This window comes from Cetorhinus maximus, chromosome 1, assembly GCF_964194155.1.
Source record: "Cetorhinus maximus chromosome 1, sCetMax3.hap1.1, whole genome shotgun sequence".
NCBI lineage: Eukaryota > Metazoa > Chordata > Chondrichthyes > Lamniformes > Cetorhinidae > Cetorhinus > Cetorhinus maximus.
The window spans coordinates 139,863,153-139,888,906 of NC_135879.1; the positions used below are offsets into that span (position 1 = coordinate 139,863,153).

General features: G+C 42.7%; 1 protein-coding gene across 6 annotated transcripts in view; it reads left to right on the forward strand.

The window, feature by feature from the left end:
• Positions 1-25,754, forward strand: part of atp10d (ATPase phospholipid transporting 10D) — a 319,766-nt gene that overhangs the window by 184,232 nt on the left and 109,780 nt on the right. For all 6 annotated transcript variants that reach the window (XM_078547252.1, XM_078547262.1, XM_078547241.1 and 3 more), the window contains 3 exons: positions 20,884-21,088; positions 22,384-22,469; positions 25,577-25,683. In XM_078547252.1, coding sequence (XP_078403378.1) covers positions 20,884-21,088; positions 22,384-22,469; positions 25,577-25,683 — 398 coding nt within the window. The remainder of the gene's footprint in view (positions 1-20,883; positions 21,089-22,383; positions 22,470-25,576; positions 25,684-25,754) is intronic.

The following is a 25,754-nucleotide window of genomic DNA, read 5'->3' on the forward strand; positions in this document are numbered from 1 at the left end:
ATCTCGGAGGGTTGTGTAGTTGGAAAAGGTTACACAGTTGGGAGGGGCAAAGCCATTGGAAATAAGGATGCAGATTTTAAAATTGAGCTGTTTGCTCAACCGGGAGCCAGTGTAGGTCAGCACCACATGGGTGATGCGTGAAGGGGACTTGGTGTGAGTTATCATACAGGCAATAGAGTTTTGGATGATCTCATATTCATGGAGAGTGGAAGATGAAAGGCTGGCCAGGAGTATAACTTGTTTGTGAGACCTTGCTGTGTGCACATTGACTGTCTTATTTCTCTGTACACAAACAAAGTAATTCAGTGTTGCAAAGCATTTTGGATGTCCTGAAGATGTGATGGATAGTAAATAAATGTTAAGTTTGTTCTCCTGAAGAATATGGCATCCACCAAAATTTCAGTGCCCTCCTCCTGTTCAGGACCCTTGTGCATCGTTAATTTTAATTACTCCAGTATTCGTGGCTGTGCATTCAAAGTACCCGGGCCCTAAGCCCTGGAAATCCCTCCATACACCACCTCTCTCCTTTTATAATACGTCTTAAAACCTATCCCTTTCAGTTCTACTCTCTCCTTATCTGACTCGTTGTCAGATTTTGTTTGGTAATGCTCCTATGAAGTGCCATGGGATTTTCCTACATTAAAAGGGATACAGAGACGCAGTTCCGAAGAAATCGTGTTGGACTTGAAATGTTAACTGTGTCTCTCTCCACAGATAAAGCCAGACCTGCTGGGTTTTTCCAGCACTTTGTTTTTATTTCAGATCTCCAACATCCACAGTATTTTGCTTTTATAATATAGAAATGCAAGTTGTGTTGTTGATTCAACTATTCTGAGAAAACCAGATCTGTTATCTGGAATAGCTGTCTCACTAAGAAAAAAATGCAGTTGTTTAACAGTTTATTTACCAGGTTGTGGCTGAGGGTCTAGAGTGTCTTGAAGATATGTTCTTGAAAAGAGAGGTGCTATTTTTTTGTAATAGATTAATTATCAAAATAAATTTTCTTTTTCAACATTGCACAATATTCTGAATTCGCAATTCCCGATTAAAACCATCACTGGGTTTGGCAGTCAAGGTGATATGTGAGCCATCTCCTGTAGTTGTGTGGCTCTCCTGATTTTTGATGAACAGTTCTGTGTCTGGAAGCAGCACAGGCTTGGAATAAATGTTATTTGTTGCCAGCTGCTTCAATTCACTTGGAGACCGAGTCACAGCAAAGAAGGATGGAATTAATTTCAAGTAGAACATCTCGTGCCAGAAGCATGCTCACAAATTACCAAACAGAATGGCTAAAACAGAGCTTTCATTGTTCTTTTAAAACAAATTTTGTGGATTAAGTGAAATACTGTAATTTAATTTGCTTTTACTCTTCTGGTTAATTTTAAGAATTTTTACTTAATGTAAAGTTAGTGGTTCAGGTTTGAGGTGATCGTCTGTCAACATACCACCAAAAGTAAATCATCTGGTTCTTCAATCATTTGCTGTAGAACCTTACACAAATTGGCTGCTATGGTAATCGAGAAAACAATGATTGCTATTCAAATACAATCCAATAGCCTTAAAGTGCTTTTGAATACCCAGAGGGCATGATGAGTGCTATGTAAAGGCTAGTTTTTTTTCTCCCTTTCTATACTTTTTTTTTGTAAAAATATACTTTATTCATAAAATATCTTCAATCACATTCCAAACCATTTCAAAAACAACATTACAAGGGTACAATCCAGGTTAAACTTTTACAAAATGTATCACCAGGTGCATCAGTACAAACAATATTACAATCATTTACAGCCTTTCATTTTGATCTGTACAGCCCGAGGGGCTCTAAACAGTTCCCAGTCTCTCGGTGCGCTGTGGTAGAAAGGTCTTAGACAGCGACCCTTCCCCATTGCGCCTTTGCGGCAGCTGCCCCAAGCTTTAGTGCGTCCCTCAGCACGTAGTCCTGGACTTTGGATTGTGCCAGTCCGCAACAATCGGTCGGGGACAACTCTTTGTGCTGGAAGACCAACAAGTTTCGGGCAGACCAAAGCGCGTCTTTCACCGAGTTGATGATCCTCCAGCTGCAGTTGATGTTTGTCTCGGTGTGTGTCCCTGGGAACAGCCCGTAGAGCACAGAGTCCTGTGTCACAGAACTGCTCGGGATGAACCTCGACAGCAACCACTGCATCTCTCTCCAGACTTTCTTTGCAAAGGCACAATCCACAAGGAGGTGAACAACGGTCTCTTCCCCACCACAGCCACCTCAAGGGCAACGTGCAGAGGGGGTGAGCCTCCTGGCGTGTAGGAAGGATCTGACGGGGAGGGCCTTTCTCACCACCAGCCAAGCTACGTCTTGGTGCTTATTGGAAAGTTCTGGCGATGAGGCATTCTGCCAAATGACTATTTCCAGTGCATACCTCAGTGGTAAAAAGAGTATTGTCTGCCTTGGAACTTCCCCTCCTATATCCTTAGTACAGAAAATTGAGTTTTTGTTTGTAGTAGGTGCATGCTAGCCAATGCAAGCTGACTTTTGTATTATGCATGAGTAAAATGTATTGGTAAAGAATCTTGGTCATATTGATTCCTGCAAGATTTTAAAATATGTATATTTTTCCCTTCTCTCCTGAAGGTTTTATCTGTGGTAGCGGTCATCAGTCACCATCTAGAGCTATGGCCAAATGGTATTTTTGTAAATACACAGTAGATAATCTATAATACATTGAATTCATTGTATGAGCACACCTTTCATTGAAAACTCAGTTGGCAGGATTTTGCTGTTAAAAAATAATTGAGGTTACCAGCTTCCACTGTTACTTGTGCAAATTGGACAACAACTTCTGGTGACCGGGGAAATGTGGAAGTTGCTGTCGGAGATGTGACGTCCTCCAAAAGCTGTTACCTGACTCACTATTCAAGTATATCGAACTGCGTAAGGTTCCTGTACTTAGCACATAGATGTAGACTAACCTCGCTAAGAAGTGATTGGGCTTGTCCATTTCAGTCTTACGTACCCTTTTAATGGTGTTATAAGTCTTAATTACTGCCAAACAACCTCTCTGCCACTAGAAATTAACTTTTATAGTCTCTTCATTCAGCTTTTAAATCTTATTGGAAATTTTAAAAAAACTTTAATTCTTTTCTTTCTGACTCTCTTATCTCTCTTCATTCAATCTTTATTTTGCTTTCTGTACCTGATTTGATATTGAAATCATTATTCTAACTGACACAATCCAGACTGCGCTGTTCATTAACAATTCTTCAAACTGATTCGGTTGAGGAGAAACACAGTTGCTCAACTAGTTCACATAGGTGTCAGTTGCTATGTAGAGGGTGCTACGTTTTTTGGATGTTTGGTTGACCGCATCTTGCCATTCAAAACCCTATAGAAAGTCTGTGGGCAGGTGGAAGTCTAATGAATGGCATTCACTGCTCAGAGCTAACTTTGGCCTGTTATAAGTACCTGCAATACCTGTTGCTCCTAACGGTGGTGGAATAATGTCAAATGGGTCATACCATTGGTGTTACTTGATAATGAGAGTATATCTGATTTTTGCAAACTGGCCCTTAACTTCGCACAATTTTATCAAATTGTTTTCTAATTTTTTTTTACCAAGCACATTTTTTCCACTGATAACATTTTTTAAATGTCCAGAATAAGGATTAAATAAATTTAAACATTAATAAATTTTACATACATATTTTACAATAACATGAAATTTATCCATTCCATTCACTATTGTATCTTTTGATCCCTTCAATGAAGTTTCTACTCGAAGACTTCAGCCTCTGAAAAGCGTGGGCTTGGACTTGCTATTTTTGCCTAGAGCTGTGATTCCATGAGCTGAATACAAATTGTACAATGTATTTGTGTGAGTACCAATTTCATAGGATGGATTAGTACCTTTCACTCAGCTGCATTTAAACTTTTCCTCAACTTTCTGCTCAGTAGCTCTTCCTCAAATTTTTTTTTAAAAAGGGAACAACATTCAATAGCTTAAAATACATATCAAGTGTGTTTCAAAAGAGATTGGGTGCAAGAGGAGAAATGACTGTACAATATACACATAGTGTTCTTTTATGTTAGAAAATTAAGATGAGCAGAAATGAAAAGGGAGTGGGAGGTCTTTGTTTATGCTAATAATTCATTTTGAAAAAAAGCTACATTTTGAAGCCAGCGAATTATCTCCACCTGATTTTGTTGTCTACTGGAATTGGTCATTTGGTGGTACAGAACTTGAGTATTGCTGAAAAAAGAGACATGCTGTTGAAGCTTTTTGTCTTGTTTTGGCAGGACAGAATGACACATTTTAAAGGTAGCAACAATTTATACTGCATGAGAAAAGGGTGCTGATTGGTTGGCAAGTCTACTTTGAATGGGGTCTTAGCATGGAGAATGCACCAGGGAACCAATATCCCCCATGCTTTTGTTTAATTCAAAGAAAGCCTGATGACTGGACATATTTCTTTTGCCGACAGAGGATGGATCCATGCATATGGATATATTTAACTCCTAGCAGTGTGAGCAACATTGTATGCCCAATAGTTCCCTGATGCACTCTCCATGAGAACGCCTCGACCAATCAGAGTCAACTATTTTAGCACCCTATGAAACCAGCTATACTATAAAGTCTTCATGTGCCATGAGAGGTCAATTATTATATAAACTTTATGCTTTATACGACTATGTTCCTCAAGAACAGTAAGACCTGTTGCTTTGGCTAATTCAGCATACAAGATATTGACTGCTAGACCTCTTATCTCTTTATATCTTAAATATTATACCCAGGTAGGGTCTTGAGATCAGTAGGAGGGCTCAGTTCCATGCTTAGCAACATGAACAATAATTTTTAATTTAATTTACTTAAATCATTTTTCTGTTGCTTTTGTTGAAATTCTGGTTATCTTTGATGGGAAATGAAATTGTCCAAGTAATTAAACCTTGTAACACTGCACCACCACCAACTCAACTGTACCTGAGTATGGATATCTTCAGCAAAAAGAATGCTATTTCTGGAGCACTTCAAAATATTGTCGATTGTTTCAAAGTTACATCTTGTTCAGTACAAGTATAAATTTACAAATCTTAATTACAGAACCAAGTTTTATTACTGTATACAGAGCTCGGCAATGTTGTCTAAATAGTGTAACATTTCAGATCGTTGGTATCCTGTTCCAGGACTGCTATTTTCATTTGTTTAAATCCATGAGTCACAAGGCATTCTTTCAAAAATATCCATGTGAGATCTCCAATCAAGTGCTTTTAATGTCAAACAGGTAGAACTTAAATACACAGTAGAATATAAAACATTAGTTTTCAAATATGGGACATGTTGAGGTGCTGCATACATGCCAGTTTACGAAACTTGGAAAAGCTAGTGAATAGCTTCAAAAACAAATTCAAAAAAAGGTTATAGAACTGAAAATTGCTCATGTCCATTGCCACTGCTTCATAAAATAAAATAAGTAAATTAACTAATTATAATAAGTAATTTAACTTTTATTGCACTGAATTTTAGGGTTTTTTTTGTCTGTGTTTTGGGATCACATGCTCAGGGATGAGAAATTTCCACTATTCACAGAATCACAGTGCAGAAGAGGCCCTTCGGCCCATTGAGTCTGCACCGACACGTGAGAAAGACCAGACCTACCTACCTAATCCCATTTACCAGCACTTGGCCCATAGCCTTGAATGTCATGATGTGCCAAATGCTCATCCAGGTACTTTTTAAAGGATGTGAGGCAACCTGCCTCCACCACCCTCCCAGGCAGCGCATTCCAGACCGTCACCACCCTCTGGGTAAAAAGGTTTTTCCTCACATCCCCCCTAAACCTCCTGCCCCTCACCTTGAACTTATGCCCCCTCGTGACTGACCCTTCAACTAAGGGGAACAGCTGCTCCCTATCCACCCTGTCTATGCCCCTCATAATCTTGTACACCTCGATCAGGTTGCCCCTCAGTCTTCTCTGCTCCAACGAAAACAACCCAAGTCTATCCAACCTCACTTCATAACTTAAATGTTTCATCCCAGGCAACATCCTGGTGAATCTCCTCTGCACCCCCTCCAGTGCAATCACATCCTTCCTAGAATGTGGCAACCAGAACTCCAGTTCCCCATGGTACACCAGCTGTGGCCTCACCAAGGTTCTATACAACTCCAACATGACCTCCCTACTTTTGTAATCTGTGCCTCGATTGATAAAGGCAAGTGTCCCAAATGCCTTTTTCACCACCCCACTAACATGCCCCTCTGCCTTCAGAGATCTTTGAACACACACGCCAAGGTCCCTTTATTCCTCAGAATTTCCTAGTGACATGCCGTTCATTGAATACTTCCTTGTCAAATTACTCCTTCCAAAGTGTATCACCTCACACTTTTCAGGGTTAAATTCCATCTGCCACTTATCTGTCCATTTGACCATCCCGTCTATATCTTCCTGTAGCCCAAGACACCCAACCTCACTGTTAACCACCCGGCCAATCTTTGTGTCATCCGCAAACTTACTAATCCTACCCCCCACATAGTCATCTATGTCGTTTATATAAATGACGAATAATAGGGGACCCAGCACAGATCCCTGTGGTACGCTACTGGACACTGGCTTCCAGTCACTAAAGCATCCTCTGTCATCACCCTCTGTCTCCTACAACTAAGCCAATTTTGAATCCACCTTATCAAATTCCCCTGTATCCCATGTGCATTTGCCTTCTTTATAAGTCTCCCATGTGGGACCTTGTCAAAGGCTTTGCTGAAATCCATATAAACTACATCAGCTGTACTACCCTCATCTACACACCTGGTCACCTCCTCAAAAAATTCAATCAAATTTGTTAGGCATGACCTCCCTCTGACAAAGCTGACTATCCCTGATCAAACCTTGCCCCTCCAAGTGGAGATAGATTTTCTCCTTCAGAATTTTCTCCAATAGTTTCCCTACCACTGACGTGAGACTCACTGGCCTGTAGTTCCCTGGCTTATCTCTACAACCCTTCTTAAAAAGCGGAACCACATTAGCTGTTCTCCAGTCCTCTGGCACCTCCCCTGTGGCCAGAGAGGAAATAAAAATTTGGGTCAGAGCCCCTGCGATCTCCTCCCTTGCCTCCCTCGGCATTCTGGAACACAAATCATCTGGACCTGGAGATTTGTCCACTTTTAATTCAGCGGAATTACAAGTTTTAATTTTTTTCGGATTTTTGCCTGGCCTGGGGGAGCTGCCACTCAGCCCCTCTCTCTTTAATTCACCATCGATCAGACTCACTTTTTGCGACTGGGAGATGTAGAGGCTGTGCCCACAGTAGCGGTTGCTCCCATATATAGCCTGGGCTGCCTTCCTGGTGCCACCTCCGCTGATGTTAGTGCAGGATGTCTGTATCTTCTCGCTCAATCCGAGGCTCCATTACTGATGGAGTGCCCCCCCCCCCGGACCTAATTGCATCCTGCCATCAGCTTCAGGCTTTGGCCCTGGGAGGAAGGGAAGATTCTAGCAGGCCATGGTCTCGACCACATCCTGCCCTCGACATCAGTCGCCGCTTTGCATTGCCTCTGGCTAAGCCTTCTTGGCATCCCGACACTACACAAGCGCCCAGTGATCCAGCCTGCCAAGTTTTGAGCCCCTGGGCCCAAGCTCCTATCCCTCAGGGCAGGGCTGAAAATAATTTTTTTTTTAAGGGCTCTTCTTGAGATTTTCTCAAGGGCTACTTTTTGATTTTCGGGAGCCCCTTTATCATTCTCACTAACTCCTTCATTCACAGATGCAGTCACAGCTGAATCACAATGTTACTGCACTGAAGGAGGCCACGCAGCCCATCATGTCTGCATCAGCTGTCTGAATGAACATTATGACTTAATGCCATTCTCCTGCTTTTTCCCTGTACCCTTTCACATTGATAATGATAATCATCTCACTGCCCTCTTGAATGCTTTGATGGAACCTGCCCCCACCACACTTCCAGTCAGTGCATTCGAGACTCGAACCAATCGCTGTGCGAAAAACATTTTTCTCACGTCACATTTGCTTCTTTTGCAAATAACTTTAAATCTGAGCCCTCTTGTTCTCAATCCTTTTACAAGCAGGAACAGTTTCTCCCTATCTACTCTGTCTAGCCCCCTCATGATTTTGAACATCTCTATCGAAACTCCTCTTGGCCTTCTCCTCTCCAACGAGAACAGTCCCAACCTCTCCAATCTATCTTCGTAACTGAAGTTTCTCATCCCTGGAACCATTCTTGTAAACCTATTCTACACTCTCTCGAATGTGTTCACATCCTTCTTATAGTGTGGTGCCCAGAACTGTACACAATACTCTACTGGTCTAACTAGTGCCTTATATAAACTCAGCTTAATCTCCCCAATAAGGATGCCTGCCTTCTGTGGGTGCTGAGTGGATCTGTGTAAGGGTGAGGACACCAGCTGTACAGGATGTGAGAAGAAATTAAGATGTCCAAGTATGTGTGTGAGACTCAGTGGTGATGCCCCTTGTGCTGGTAGTGTGTGAGATCCCTGTGGAGTGTAAGCCTTCAAATGGCTGATGGGCTTGTGAGAGTGAGAGTGAGGAGAAGGTGTCAGATTGGATGAGATATTCATCTCTCCCTGCATTGGATGGTGTGGTCCTCTGAGGAGAGTTGGCACTGACTGCCCTGGCAACCTGCACCCAAGCTGGCATGGTGAGGTTGGTGGACTTCCTTCTGCCGTCACAGCGGTATAGGATGCCCTAGCATTCTGCCACTGCATCGAGGCGTGCTGCCAGTGCGGTGGTGCTAAACTTCAGCCTGTGGGCTTCTTACTTTTGAGGGCCATCCTGATGCCTGCCACAACAAGTCCTGGGCTGATTGTGTGCACGGGTGCGATTTAAACATGGCGCCCGGAAAGATGAGCCGATAAGGTAACAGCAGGACACCCGAATCCCAGTCAAGTCGCCTTTTGTATTTGTGTCGATCCATGGGTTTTTGGACTCGCGCAGAACAGAATTAAAAGAATTCATCAATATTCTCATTAATCATCACCCCTCTATTAAACTTAAAGGCACAACACACAGGCAAATCATTAATTTCTAGAGACAACAGTATTTAAATTGGCACAAGACAATAGGCATAAGCTAGCAACAAAAGTTTTTTTCAAAATAGCTGACACATACTTCTACACACAAAAGCCATCACCTTAAACACGCCTTCCATGGACTGGCGATGCCATAGCTAATGCATTTTCATTGTATATGCACAAAGCTGGAAGATTTTAACCAGGCAGTTTGTACCCTTTTTACTGAACCACAGATCTCAATTTCAAATTTAAATTTAACAATTAATCTAGCATTGATATTGTTCAAGCATCAATTGCTATTTGCGGAACAGAGCTCCAAACATCTACCACCCTTTGTATGTAGAAGTGTTTCCTAATTTAACTCCTGAAAGATCCGGTCCTAGTTTTTACATTATACTGCCTAATCCTAGACTCCCCTAAATTAATTGGTCATTCACCTCATTACGTTTCCTTCATTACAACAGTGACTACACTCCCAAGGTTGTAAAGGACTGTAAAGCACTTTCGTATGTTCTAAGGTCATAAAAGACGCAATAGAAATGCAAGGGCATTCATTATTGTTTGGGCTCTTGGTATATGAAAAATGGTTGTATAATTGACTCTAACACACTCACATCTCAAGTAATTTACAGGATGTGAAATGCTGGGAGAGGTGATAGAACAAAAATATAAATCTTTTTTATGAAATAACATTGTTCAGTATTAAATTATCCAATTCACACAGTCTTCATTATACTAGCATCCACTATATTTTTTCCCCATGCTGTAGGGCAGGTGGTGGCGTAGTGGTATTGTCACTGGGCTAGTAATTCAGATACCCAGGGTAATGTTCTGGAGACCCAGGTTCACCAGGGCAGATGGTGAAATTTGATTTCAGTAAAAGAATCTAGAAGTCCAATGATGACCATGAAACCATCGTCGATTCTCGTAAAAACCCATCTGGTTCGCTAATGTCCTTTAGGGAAGGAAATCTGCCATCCCTACCTGGTCTGGCCTACATGCGACTCTAGACCCACAGCAATGTGGTTGACTCTTAAATGCCCTCTGAAATGGCCTAACAAGCCACCCAGTTTTTGAGGGCAATTAGGGATGGGCAATAAATGCTGGCCCAGCCAGTGATGCCCACATTACAACCTTGGTTCAAGCATGGACAAAAAAGCTGAAGTGAGGGGAGTGGAGAGTGACTGCCCTTGACATCAAGGCCGCATTTAACTGAGTGTGGCATCAATGAGCCCTAGCAAAACTGGAGTCAGTGGGAATTAGGAGGAAAACTCTCCATTGGTTGGAGTCATACCTAGCACAAATGAAGATGGTTGTGGTTGTTGGAGGTCAGTCATCTCAGCTCCAGGACATCACTGCAGGAGTTCCTCAGGGTAGTGTCCTTGGCCCAACCATCTTCAGCTGCTTCATCAATGACCCTTCTTTCCATCATAAGGTCAGAAGTGGGGAATTTCGTTGATGATTGCACAATGTTCAGCACCATTCACGACGACTCAGAAACTAAAGCAGTCCAGATCCAAATGCAGCATGACCTGGACAATATCCAGGCTTGGGCTGACAAGTTGCAAGTAACATTCGCACCACACAAGTGTCAGGCAATGACCACCTTCAGCAAGAGAGAATCTAACCATCGCCCCTTGACTATCAATGGCATTACCATTACTGAATCCCTTACTATCAACATCCTGTGATTACCATTGACCAGAAACTGAACTGGACTAGCCATATAAATACTGTGGCTACAAGAGCAGGCCAGAGACTAGGAATCCTGCGATGAGTGACTCACCTCCTGACTCCCCAAAGCCTGTCCACCGTCTACAAGGCACAAGTCAGGAGTGTGATGGAATCCCCACTTGCCTGGATGAGTGCAGCTCCCACAACACTCAAGAAGCTTGGCACCATCCAGGACAAAGAAGCCCGCTTGATTGGTACCACATCCACAAACATTCACTCCCACCACTATCGACAGACAGTCGCAGCAGTGTGTACCATCTACAAGATGCACTGCAGGAATTCACCAAGGATCCCTAGACAGCACCTTCCAAACCCATGACCACTACCATATAGAAGGACAAGGGCAGCAGATAGATGGGAACACCGCCACCTGGAAGTTCCCCTCCAAGTCACTCACCATCCTGACTTGGAAATATACCACCGTTCCTTCACTGTTGCTGAGTCAAAATCTTGGAACTCCCCCCGCAACAGCACTCTGGGTGAACCTACGCCAGATGGACTGCAGCAGCTCAAGAAGGCAGCTCGTCACCACCTGCTCAAGGGCAACTCGGGATGGACAATAAATGCTGGCATAGCCAGCGAAGCCCACATCCCGTGAATGAATAAAAAAAAAACCCAGGGTTATGCTCTGGGAACCTGAGTTCGAATTCCACCACAGGTAGAATTTGAATTCAGGAAAAAAAATCTGGAATTAAAAGTCTAATGGTAACCATGAAACCATGTCAATTGTTGTAAAAACCCAACTAGTTCACTAATGTGCTTTAGGGAAGGTAATCTGCCATTCTTACCTGGTTTGGCCTACATGTGACTCTTAACTGTCTTCGGAAATGGCCTAGCAAGCCACTCACTTGTGTCAAACTGCTAAAAACAAGTCAGTAAGGAATGAAACTGGACGGACTTAAACATCAACCTAAACACCGGAAGCAACAATGGCAAACTTATTCCTGTCGACCCTGCATAGTCCTCCTCACTAACATCCGGGGGCTTTTGCCAAAATTGGGACAAGCAACGGCCTGACATTGTTATTCTCGCAGAATCATACCTTACAGATAATGTCCCAGACATCACCATCACCATCCCTGTGTATGTCCTGTCCCACCGGTAGGACAGACCCAGCAGATGTAGCGGCACAGTGGTATACAGTCAGCAGGGAGTAGCCCTGGAGTCCTCCACATCAATTTCGGACCCCATGAAGTCTCACAACACCCAGTCAAACATGGGCAAGGAAACCTGCTGATTACTGTGTATGGTCCCCCGTCAGCTAATAAAACTGTACTCCACCATGTTGTACAACACTTGGAGGAAACACTGAGGGTGGCAAGGGTGCAGAATGGGTGGAGGATTTCAATGCCTATCACCAAGAACGGCTCAGGAGCACCAGACCAAGCTGGCTGAGTCCTAAAGGACATAGCTGCTAGACTGGGTGGCGAGGGAACCAACAAGAGGGAAAAACATATTTGATCTCATGCTCACCAACCTACCTGCCACAGATGCATCTGTCCATGACAGTATCAGTAGGAGTGACCACTGCACAGTTCTTGTGGAGACGAAGAATGGTCCTCACATACTCTCCATCGTGTTGTGTCGAACTACCACCATGCTAAGATAAAAACAAAAAGCTAAAAGCTACTGCGGATGCTGGAAATCCAAAACAAAACAAAAACAGAATTACCTGGAAAAACTCAGCAAGTCTGGCAGCATCGGCGGAGAAGAAATCAGTCAACGCTTCGAGCCTCCATGGCCCTTCGGCAGAACTGCAGCATAGTTTCAACAAGGGAGAAATATAAATTGGTTTAAGGTGGGTGGGGGGCGGGGGGGAAGAGACACATTGAGGGTGTGGTGTGAGCAGATAATAATCAAAAGATGTCACAGACAAAAGGGTCAAAGAGGTGTTGAAGGTGGTGGTCTTTGTCTGAGAAAAGTGCTAATTAAGAATGGAAAACAGGATATTCAAAGTACAGCTCTAGTGGGGGTGGGGTGGAAAGACTAAAGGTTTAATTTTAGATTTAAAAATAATGGAAATAGGTGGGGAAAGAAGAATCTATATAAATTATTGAAAAAAAAGCGGGTGGGGGGGGAAAAGAAACGGGGTGGGGATGGGGGGAGGGGGAGTTTAAGATCTAAAGTTGTTGAATTCAATATTCAGCCCAGAGGGCTGTAAAGTGCCTAGTCGGAAGATGAGGTGCTGTTCCTCCAGTTTGCGTTGGGCTTCACTGGAACAATGCAGCAAGCCAAGGACAGACATGTTGGCAAGAGAACAGGGTGGAGTGTTAAAATGGCTAGCGACAGGGAGGTTTGGGTCTTTCTTGCGGACAGACCGCAGGTGTTCCGCAAAACGGTCGCCCAGTTTGCGTTTGGTCTCCTCTATTGGAGAGACCAAACGCAAACTGGGCGACCGTTTTGCGGAACACCTGCGGTCTGTCTGCAAGAAAGACCCAAACCTCCCTGTCGCTTGCCATTTTAACACTCCACCCTGTTCTCTTGCCAACATGTCTGTCCTTGGCTTGCTGCATTGTTCCAGTGAAGCCCAACGCAAACTGGAGGAACAGCACCTCATCTTCCGACTAGGCACTTTACAGCCCTCTGGGCTGAATATTGAATTCAACAACTTTAGATCTTAAACTCCCCCTCCCCCCATCCCCACCCCGTTTCTTTTCCCCCCCCACCCGCTTTTTTTTCAATAATTTATATAGATTCTTCTTTCCCCACCTATTTCCATTATTTTTAAATCTAAAACTAAAACCTTTAGTCTTTCCACCCCACCCCCACTAGAGCTGTACTTTGAATATCCTGTTTTCCATTCTTAATTAGCACTTTTCTCAGACAAAGACCACCACCTTCAACACCTCTTTGACCCTTTTGTCTGTGACATCTTTTGATTATTATCTGCTCACACCACACCCTCAATGTGTCACTTCCCCCCCGCCCCCCACCCACCTTAAACCAATTTATATTTCTCCCTTGTTGAAACTATGCTGCAGTTCTGCCGAAGGGCCATGGAGGCTCGAAGCGTTGACTGATTTCTTCTCCGCCGATGCTGCCAGACTTGCTGAGTTTTTCCAGGTAATTCTGTTTTTGTTTTGTTTTACCACCATGCTAAATTGGATAGATTTTGAACAGATCTAGCAACTCAAGACTGGGTAACCATGAGGCACTGTGGGTCATCAGCAGCAGCAGAATTGTCCTCAACCATAATCTATAATCTCATGGCCTGACATATTCCCCATTCTACCATTACCACCAAGCCAGGGGATCAACCCTGGTTCAATGAAGAGTGCAGGAAGTCATGCCAGGAGCAGCAGCAAGTGTCCCTAAAAATGAGGTGTCAACCTGATGAAGCTGCAACACAGGACTACTTGCATGCCAAACAGCATAAGCAGCAAGTGATAGTCAGAGCTAAGCAATTCCACAACCAACAGATCAAATCAAAGCTCTATTGTCCTGCTGCATCAAGTCGTGAATGGTGGTGGACAATTAAACAACTCACTGGAGGAGTAGGCTCCGTAAATATGCCCATCCTCAATGATGGGGGCGCCTAGCACATCAGAGCAAAAGATAAGGCTGAATCATTTGCACTGATCTTTAGCCAGAAGTGCCGAGTGGTTGATCCATCTCGGCCTCCTCCGGAGATCCCCAGCATCACAGATGTTAGTCTTCAGTCATTTCGAAACACTCCTCATGATATCAAGAAGCGGCTGAAGGCACTGGATACAGCAAAGACTATGGGCCCTGACAATATTTCAGCAATAGAACTGAAGACTTGGGCTCTGGAACTTACTGTGCCCCTAGCTGTACTGTTCCAGTACAGCTACAACACTGGCACCTATTCGGCAATGTGGAAAATTGCCCAGGTATGTTTTGTACACAAAAAGCAGGGCAAATCCAACCTGGCCAGTTACTGCCCTATCAGTCTACGCTCGATCATTAGTAAAGTGATGGAAGGAGTCGTCAACAGTGTTATCAAGTGGCACTTGCTTAGCAAAAACCTGCTCAGCGCCGCTCAGTTTGGGTTCCACCAGGGTCATTCAGGTCCTGACCTCATTACAGCTTTGGTTCAAACAGGGACCAAAGAACTGAACTCGAGAGGTGAGGTGAGAGTGTGGAGTGTCTGTCCTTGGCATCAACGCAGTATTTGACCGAGTATGGCGTCAGGGAGCTCTTAGAAAACTTGAGTTAATGGGAATTAGGGGGATAACTCTCTGCTGGCTGGAGTCATACCTAGCACAAAGGAAGATGGTTGTGGTTGTTATACGTCAATCATCTCAGTTCCAGAACATCACTGGAGAAGTTCCTAAGGGTAGTGTCCTCAGCCAAAGAATCTTCAGCTCTTTCATCAGTGACCTCCCACCATAAGGTCAGAAGTGAGGATGTCCGCTGATGATTGCACAATGTTCAGCACTATTCGTGACTCCTCATATACTTAAGCAGTCCATATCCAAATGCAGCAAGACCTGGACAATGTCCAGGCTTGGACTGACAACTGGCAAGTAACATTTGCGCCACACAAGTGCCAGACAATGACCATCCCCAACAAGAGAGAATCTAACCATCGCCGCTTGACATTCAATGGCATTGCCATCACTGAATCCCCCACTATCAACATCCTGGGGGCTACCATGACCAGAAACTGAACTGGACTAGCCATATAAATACCATGGCTACCAGAGCAGATCAGAGGCTAGAAACCTGCAGCAAGTAACTCACCTCTTAACTTCCCAAAGCCTGTCCACCATCTACAAGGCACAAGTCATGAGTGTGATGGAATAGTCTCCACTTGCCTGGATGAGTGTAGCTCCAACAACACTCAAGAAGCTTGATCCCATCCAGGACAAAGCAGCTCGCTTGATTTGCCTCTCATCCACAAACGTTCACTCTCCAGCACTGTTGCACAGTGGCAGCAGTGTGTATTACCTACAAGATGCACTGCAGGAACTCACCAAGCCTCCTTAGATAGCACCAAGCCTCCTTAGACACGGGCAGCAGACATATGGGAGCACCACCACCTGGAAATCCCCCTCCAAGCTGTTGGATCACATTGGAAAATAGTTCATGAAACACTGTCATAGTCCTTTGCTTTACTTCACATGTATATAATTCAGCAAGGTCATGTTCTGTTGTTAGTGTGGACTTCATCCTGTGTTACATGCACTAACTGCATTGTATGCTGAAATTATTCGATGATATTTTACAAATGCATTGGTCCACAATCTTGATGGTCAAAATTTGTAAATGTTGAACCACGGGAAAACTAATGTTTCTACCCACTTAAAGTCCAACAATTCCACCCATTTGAAACGGCCTAGAAGCATTTGTATTTCACTATCAATCATAATAAGTGTTATAATTACACAATTCCTTGTACACACAAATTTCAGACCTTTTTGTCTTCTGCCACTAATTCTCAGATCTTTTTGTCTTAGGGCCACTCTCACACCTGTATGCTACTTTTCAATTTTCCTGTGAAAAAGTGAAACCCTTGGTGGGGCCTCATTTGTTAATAGGAGTTTTGATTCTTCTGAATATAGAACAAAAGTGGATGTATTAAGCAGTAAGAACTATTTTCAAAACCATCCACTGAAAATCACCTTGCACAGTGGCAACGCAAGGAGCTCAACCAGATGTAGCTAAAATGCACTGAACAGGTGGCATTCACAGCACTCGTGCACCTCATTTTGCTGTAACCCATGACCTTGAAAATCCACGGGAAAGATGTATCCAGGTATAACAACTGCCAGGAATCTCTGCCACTGACCCTGCCAAAATTCATAGGGCCAGGGAGACCTCCCTGTTTTAAGAGAGAATGGTAGGCACTCACTCCACTAGGCCAGTGCTGGTAGCGGCCCTAGAACAGACCAGAAAGTTTGGCGGAAGTTTCATTCATTTTACAGAGGTCCGGGCCTTCACTTGAGTAACTACATGGGTCGCACCTCAGCCAATTGGCAGGTCGGCTTGCCTGCTTTCAACTGGTGAATCTCCTCCATTCACATGCCAGAACCCTCTTGATTGCTTTGAAAGGGAAAATTCCCAACATCTGGAGTCCGTGCCCCCAACCTCTGTGAAAGCCTTGCCTGGAATACTTGGAGACTTCACCCTCCCTCAACAAACCATCTAGGAAAATTCTGGGAAGGCCTGAACACAGCATAATCAGTTCCAGGCTTAATTTGTAACCCCTAGGTGCACCCCATGGCAGGAGTGGTCCAGAAGGACCATAGATTTCACTGCCACTCCCAACCCATGGCTCGAGGGCATGTCTCACTGTGAAGTCAATGTGGAATGTTTCCAGATAGGTTTAACCTCTGTACATTTGCTAACTGCAGCAATGTCCTTATTCAGTAAGCTGTTGCAGATTCTTTAAGATTGCCTGCCACATTTATGACTTCTGTTTTGTTGGAAGTGTGAGATGTTTGCACAGGGATATTAGTCATTTAAAATAGTGTGTGCTTCAAATTAGCACATATTGAACAAGTCAGATTTTGTTATTTTGTTACAGTGTTACTTTGGAAAGAATTAATGGCATAAACCCACAAAGCATATATGCTCTGCACTTGCACTACTATTGTTCCATTTATTTAGTTTTTTTAATGCTTGCTTAATAGTGGGGTAGAAAATGTTGTCAACCCCTTTCTTCATTCCTGACTCATGAGAAGGTGTTTCTTCCCAGAAAGTGTTCAAGTGCCAAGCCATCATTGCTTTAGTGCTGAGACTTAGAGAATGATACCAAATCCAACGTTTTGTGTGATTCTGGTTTAAAGATAGGACTTATGTAAATTTTAACATATGGTTGTGGTTTATGTTGAACTCATTGGTTCTGCAATGTATGGCTGAATCTATATTAACAAAGTGAAAGGGTTGTTGTGGGACCTTTCCTGTTTCTCAAAGAGCAGGTCGAAGCTCAGCTCCTGTCTACTAGGACTGCAGCTGAATTGCCTCCTAACCACTCCACTGCCCCAAAGTTAGTGCTCTAAACAGCAGGACCTACTTAGTCTGCTAATACAGTGGGATGAAGAATTGGGCTTATAGTGTGAGGAGAGAAGTCACCCTGTGAGCAAACATTTTCCCACACGGGAGAAGCATTCACTGCAGCGTTACATAAACAGTTAGCGCCCCACGTCAAAAGAACTCCACTAGGAGGAGACGACTTGTGGAGAAATTCTTCCCAGTTTATAGGAAGAAAAGGCATGAACAGGAGAAAAAAAGAACTGAGGTGTAATACCTCAGCAAGCACAAAGCAGGTCAGTGTTTGAGATCTGAATAATAAGTAATTTCTCTTAATAGAATAGTACAGCATTTGACTCATTGAATCTGTCCAGCTCTTTCAAAGAGCAATCCAGTTAGTCCCACTCCTCTGTTCATTCCTCATTTTCCTGTGTTTTTTCCTCCTTCAAGTATTAATCCAATTCCCATTTGAAGGCTACGATAGAATCTGAATCCACCACCCTTTAAGGCAGTGCATTCCAAATATTATCTACTTGTTGCATCAATAAGTTTTTCCACATCTCCCCTCTAGTTCTTTGCCAATCATCATAAATATATGATCTCCGGTTGTTGATCCTTCAGCCATTGGAAACAGTTTCTGTCTATTTACTCTATCTAAACACATCACAATTTTAAATACCTCTATCAGATCTAATCTTAGCCTTCACTGCTCTAAGGAGGAACCACTAGTTTTTCCAGTCTATCCACTTAGCTCTCATCCTTCGTCCCTGAAAATATTCTTGTTTAGCATATATCCTTTTTAAAATATGATGCTCAAAATTGGACAGAATTCTTTAACTGGAGGTCAAACTCATGTTTTATTTAGAATAAAAATATAAAATGCTGGAAATATTCAGCAGGTTTGGCAGCATCTGTGGAGAGAGGAACAGAGTAAATGTTTTGGATCGATTATCTTTCATTGGACAAGCTTCCATATGCTTTATTAACTGCTTTGTTAATCTGTCATGCCACCTTAAAATATTTGTGCACCAAGCATGCTATGTCTCTCACTTACACCTGATTTAAAATTGTACTATTTAACATGTATTATCTAATAACTGGTTTTCAAAGCCCAGAACATGGTTGGCCTGCATAGCACAGTACTCTACTACATACTGCTCCTTGTTATCCCTACATAGGGAGTTCTCAACTTAATTTTAGTCTCTCTTTTAGTCTCTCTTTGAGAAACACAGCAAGTGAGCCCACAGGAAACCTTTGAAGAAGCCTTCAGGGCTGGAGCGTGCTGTCTGAGTGAATGTTTGATAGATCAGGGAGCCTATAACTCCTAATCACAGCAGTGTTGCTTCGATCACTTTCATCCAAGGTTATTGTGGGATCAGAGCAACTTCACAAAATGTCTGAGGGCAGCATTAGAGGGGACAGCCTGGCCTTGGATCACCTCTTTATAATGCATGTTTGTGGCACAGGAGTGGGGAATACATCCAGGCTAGAAAACACAGCACCCCTTTCCAGGGTGTGACAGACCGTGCAAAAGGGAACTGAACAGCTGATTATTCTTGTTACCAGTGGACTATTGTTGAGATACACGGACAAAATCAGCAGAAATTGGATAAAATTTTCTCACACGCGTACATTGCATGTAGACACCAGCAGAGTTTGGATAAGGTCAAATGAAATAGTTCATGACAACTACATGGTTGCTATACTTTTAAAGAACCCACTGATGTCATAGATCCTAACTAAATCAAAAGCCACAATAGGGGAAATATTATTAATAACAAAATGTAGTGTGCAAAGATCCCTCTGTTTTTTCAAAGTTTGTCATTAGCATTCCAATGGTTCAGAATGGTCAAGATTGCTATTCTGGATTTGACAGCAAGCTGTTTCTTTTTTAATGAGTTGATTGTTTATAAGTAGCCAGATATCTCGCATCTCTGTCTAAATGTGTATCCCTTGAAAAAATGCAACTATCTTGTAAATTTGAAATGTAACCACAAGTTGTGTGATCCCATGCCATACCACCTTGAAATCTATTTACTTCAGTTGGTTCCACTAGTGGACATCTCCAGTGTTTACATGAGGCACAGGGATTGACCAATGTGCACAGAGTTGATGTGCAACTTATTGTGGGAAGGATGTGTTGCGAAAATACGTATGCAAATAGCACAAATGAAGGCCAGAATCTCTGACCACCACTAAAAAAAACTTAAGCAGGCTGGCAACATAGGGTAGTATTTTTTAATAGAATGTTTACTTGCAAAGCAGCTTCATCACAGCCCTGCCAATCTTGGTCAGCAAACAATTTGCTTTAATCTTCACTTCCAATCGACTAGAACCACAGAGAAAATAGTGTTTATGTTGTAAGTTGTTTCTTTTATTACAATAAAATTGCCTGCTTCCAGATAGAGTTTAGTGCATAAAATTAAACTGAATCCTATTAGTTATGATGAACTTTGTATCACACACTGCTTCAGCCTGAACTGGAATATTGTGCCCAAGTCTGGGCATCACACTTCAGGAAGGACGCGAAGGCATTAGTGAGGGTGGAGCAAAGATTTATGAAATGATGAGGGGACTTCAGTTAAATGGATACATTGGAGAACCTGGGGTTTCTTCTCTGAGGAAAAAAGGTTGAGAGGAGATTGATAGAGGTGTTCAAAATCATGAGGGCTCTAAACAGAGTAGATAAAGAGAAACCCTCCCCATTGGCGAATGGGTTGAGAACCAGAGGACACCAATATAAGATGTAAGGCAAAAGAAACAACAGGGACATGAGGAGAAACCTTTTTACACAGCGAGTTGTTAGGATTTGGAATGCACTGCCTGAGTATGTGGTGGAGGCAAATTGAATCTTGGCTTTCAAAGTGAAATTGGATAAGCATCTGAAGAGAAAATATATGCGGGGCTATGGGGAAAGGCAGGGGAGTGGGATTAGCGGAGTTTCATTTAGAGAGCTGGCATGGACACAATGGGCCCAATGGCCCTCTCCTGCGCTGCAGCCATTCCAAGACCATTAATTGCTTTGTGGTGTTATTGGAAGAATGATTCACCCCTTTGTTTTCACTGGTATTGATGTATCCCCTTCTGGCGCTGCCAAAATATGATACATGCTGATGGAATAACATTAATGAAAATTGTAATTTTAATTCAAATCTAGGGAGCCCTTCTTTGTTGGTGAGATGCTGTTATATTTTCATTCCAGACACCACAAAAGGTACCTTGCGAAATGGTGGAAGGAAGTTCACGTTGGTGATTTCATCCAATTATCTTGCAATGAGATCATCCCTGCAGATATGGTGCTACTGTACTCTACTGATGTTGATGGTATCTGCCACATTGAAACCTCCAATTTGGATGGGGAGACCAACCTGAAGCAGAGGCAGGTTGTTAAGGGATTCACAGAGCTGGTGAGATACTTCTTTACAGACAAAAGACTAGAATTCTTTGATAATTCTTGCATGTAATTTCTAACTCTGTAGTTGTTCAGGCACAATCACCAAATTTTTTTGCTTATCTGTTCTTACAATCAGGTTAGGAGAGGTTGAATGGCTACCCTCCTCCCTCTCCTCGTTTGAAAGCAATAGAATTTTCTCAAAAAGAGACATACTTGCCAATTCCATGAATGTCCAATTACCTACACGCTATGACCATAGAAGGTTTTCTTGAGTTTTATTAAGAAGAAAAGAGGATATCTTTTATTTCTCGCTCTCTCTCTCTCGCGCTCTCACTCTCTACGCGAAGAGAGACAGACAGGCAGAGATAGCAAGAGAGACGGGCAGAGGTGGCGAGGGAGAGAGAGACGGCCAGAGATGGAGAGAGAGAGAGAGAGATGGCGAGAGAGAGAGAGAGACGGCCAGAGATGGAGAGAGAGAGACGGGCAGAGATGGAGAGAGAGAGACAGGCAGAGATGGAGAGAGAGAGACGGACAGAGATGGAGAGAGAGAGACGGACAGAGATGGAGAGAGAGAGACGGACAGAGATGGAGAGAGAGAGACGGGCAGAGATGGAGAGAGAGAGAGAGACGGGCAGAGATGGAGAGAGAGAGAGACGGGCAGAGATGGAGAGAGAGAGACGGGCAGAGATGGAGAGAGAGAGACGGGCAGAGATGGAGAGAGAGAGACGGGCAGAGATGGAGAGAGAGAGACGGGCAAAGATGGAGAGAGAGAGACGGGCAGAGTTGGAGAGAGAGAGACGGGCAGAGATGGAGAGAGAGAGAGACGGGCAGAGATGGAGAGAGAGAGATGGGCAGAGACGGAGAGAGAGACGGGCAGAGATGGAGAGAGAGACGGGCAGAGATGGAGAGAGAGAGCGAGACAGGCAGAGATGGAGAGAGAGAGAGACGGGCAGAGATGGAGAGAGAGAGAGAGAGAGACGGACAGAGATGGAGAGAAAGAGAGACAGGCAGAGATGGAGAGAGAGAGAGAGAGACGGGCAGAGATAGAGAGAGAGAGAGACGGGCAGAGATGGGGAGAGAGAGAGAGACGGGCAGAGATGGAGATTTTGCTCCCAATTGGAGCTGCTGAATTAATGGAGAACCAACCTGTTGTGTTGTAATTGTCATACTTGTATATGTTTCAGTGACCATTTCTTGATGACAAAGTACAGTACAAAGCCGTAGAGAGATCAGAGGTTTTCTGATGTCCTGCGAATGATACAAATAAAATAAATTGGTTTGTCCCTTACGTATTTGCTTTTTGTACAGGATTCTCAAGCTGATCCTGAGAGGTTCACGAGCAGAATTGAATGTGAAGGTCCTAACAATGATCTAAACAAGTTCAAAGGATATATGTAAGTGCTCAGTGGTTCCTAACTAACCAAGTAAAAGTTGAAGATACAGGCTTTCAGTGTTGGGAAACCGATATAAAAATAGGTTGTTGCACAACTTTGGTGTCTTGCTTGACTGAACTTCAAACTTTGCATCCACCAAGACCACACACTTTCACCTGTAAAATACTACCAATCTCCCTCCTTGTCTCACTTTCATTGCACTGAGTTCCTTATTCATGCCTTTGCCCTTTGTCACTTTGGGTCTCAACTTTTCCAATACTTTATCACTGGCCTCCTGAACTGTATGCTGTATAACCACCAACTTGTGACAACATTGCGACCTGCAACCGGTCCCACATTAAATCTGTCCAGTGACAACATCCACCTTCCAGATCTTCATTGGCTTCCCATTTATTAGTGCTTTGACTCAAAACTTGTCAACAATCTCCTCCACTCTCCTCAGACCCTCTGCTCTTCACATTTGGGTCTACCATTGGTAATGGAGCCCTGGCGTTATGAAATTCTCTATCTTGCTTTATCTCTCTCCCTTTTGAAAAACTGATTCTCACCACTTTGCTGCCACTTCTCCTAACTCACTCGGCTCTCCCTCACCCAACCAATTGTGTAATTGCTTAGGATGTTTTGCTATCCAAAGACGCCATAAAAATACAAATTTTTGTTTTTGACTTCATAACTGTTCTGATTCTTCCTCCAATAATGCAAGATTTTACCCTTAATTATTTAGAAAATGTTTCACCCATTGAAAATAGTTATGAGCCATTCATTCACTGCGAAGATCAAGACTTGCAACTTCAATGAGTTGATTTTAAGTTAAGAGTTAACTGTAGATTCATGTGGCACAGTTATCTGTTTTGAACATACAAACATACAAATTAGGAGCAGGATTAGGCCATTTGTCCCCTTGAGCCTGCTCTGCTATTCAAGAAGATCATGGCTGATCTGATCGTGGCCCCAGCTCCACATTACCACCTACCCTGATAACCTTTGACTCCCTTGTTAGCCTTAAAAATATTCAGTGACCCTGACTGCACTGCTCTGTGGGGAAGAGAGTTCCACAGATCACGACCCTCTGAGAAAAAAAAGATCCTCATCATTTCTGTCTTAAATGGGCAACCCCTTATTTTTAAACTGTGTCCCCTAATTCTAGTCTTTCCCACAATGGGAAACCTCCTTTCAGCATCCACCTTGTCAAGTCCCCTCAGGATCTTATATAATTCAATAAGATCACCTCTCATTCTTTTAAATTCCAATGGATACAGGCCCAGTCTGTCCAACATTTTCTCATAAGATAACTCCCCCAACCCAGCTATCAGTTGAGTGAGCCTTTTCTGAACTGTTTCTAATGCATTTATATACTTTTTAAAATCATTCTTCTTGCCAAAGTGGACAAATTCACATTTTCCCACATAATACTCCATCAGTCAAATTTTAGCCCACTGACTTAATCTATCTATATCCCGTTGCAGACTCCTTATGTCCCTTTCACAACTTACTTTCCTACCTATATTTGTTTCATCAGCAAGTTTAGCAACCATGCATTCGGTCCCTTCATCCAAGTCATTGATAGAAATTGTAAATAGTTCAGGCCCTAGCACTGATCCCTGTCACTCCAGTCATCACATCTTGCCAACTGGAAAATGACTCATTTATCACTACTCTCTGTTTCCTGTTAGCTAACGAATCCTCTAGCCATGAGCTCTTCTTTTGCATAGTAACCATTGATATGGCACCTTGTCAAATACCTTCTTGAAGTCTAAGTACAGCAAACCGACAGGTTCCCCTTTATCTGCGTTGCTTGTTAATTTCTCAAAGAGCTTCAATAAATTAGTCAAACATGATTTCCTTTCCACAAAACCATGTTGACTGTGCCAGATTGCATTGAGATTTTCTAAGTGTTTCACTATAACCTCCTTAATAATAGATTCCAGCATTTTTCCCATGACAGATGTTAGACAACTGGCCTGTAGTTTCCTTCTTTCTGTCTCCCTCCTTTCCTGAATAGAGGAATCACATTTGCTATTTTCCAATCTGATGAGACCTTGCCAGAATTTGGGTAATTTTGGAAAACTAAAACCAATACATCTACTATCTCAGCAGCCACTTCTTTTAAGACTCTAGAATGAAGTCCATCAGGACTTGGGGGCTTGTCAGCTTTTAGTTCTAAGAATTTTCTCAGTGCCCTTTCCTTGGTGATTGTAATTGTTTAAGTTCTTCCCTCCCTTTCACCTCCTGACTCACAGTTATTTCTGGGATGTTACTTGCATTCTCTACAGTGAAGACAGATGCAAAATATCTCTTCAATTTATCTGCCCATTTCCTTATTTTCCATTACTAATTCCCCAGACTCACTCTCTAGATGACCAACACTCATTTTACTTACTCTTCTCCTATTTAAATACCCGTAGAAGCTTTTACTAACTGTTTTTGTATTCCTAGCTAGCTTTCTGTCATACTCTAATTTCTCCCTCAATAATATTTTAGCCATTCTTTGCTGTTCTTTATATTCTGATCAGTCTTCTTACCTGCCATTCATCCTTGTGTAATTATAAGCTTTTTTCAATTCGATACTATCTTTAACTTCCTTAGTAGTCATTGATGGTGCGTCCTTCCCTTAGAGTCTTTCTGTCTCACTGGAATGTATCTTTTCTGAGTATTCTGAAATATCTCCTTAAATGTCTGCCACTGTATCTCTACTGACTTATCCCTTAACCTAATGGCCCATTTCACTTTAGCCAGCTCTCTCTTCATGCCCTCATAATTGCCCTTATCGAAGTTTAAAACAATAGTTTTAGTTCCTCTTTTCTCTCCCTCAAACTGAATGTGAAATTCAATCATATCATGATCACTGTTACCAAGGGACACCTTAACTAAGTTTCTAAAGTCTAGGAAGTGTTATTGGGGAAGGGAGACTAACATTGTAGTTAATTTAAGCAGTCTCACCACACCACATAGCAGTCTTGTATGAATAGTGCAAGTTTGTAAATATGCTTTCTTAAACTGTTTCTTTGAAATGTACTTTCATGAAAATTTGGAAGAGTAATAAACACGCCTATTGTTTTTCCTTCATTAATGATCATCTTTTCTGAAAATTGCTGTTTTATGTGCAGGGTACATCAGAATAAAGAGCGGGTTGGTCTCAGTAAAGAAAATCTTCTGCTTCGAGGTTGCACCATTAGGAACACTGAGGCTGTTGTTGGAATTGTTGTTTATGCAGGTTGGTGTTAGAACTGTATATATATATATAAGTATACTAAGTCTACATATTTGTGATAAATTTTATTGAAC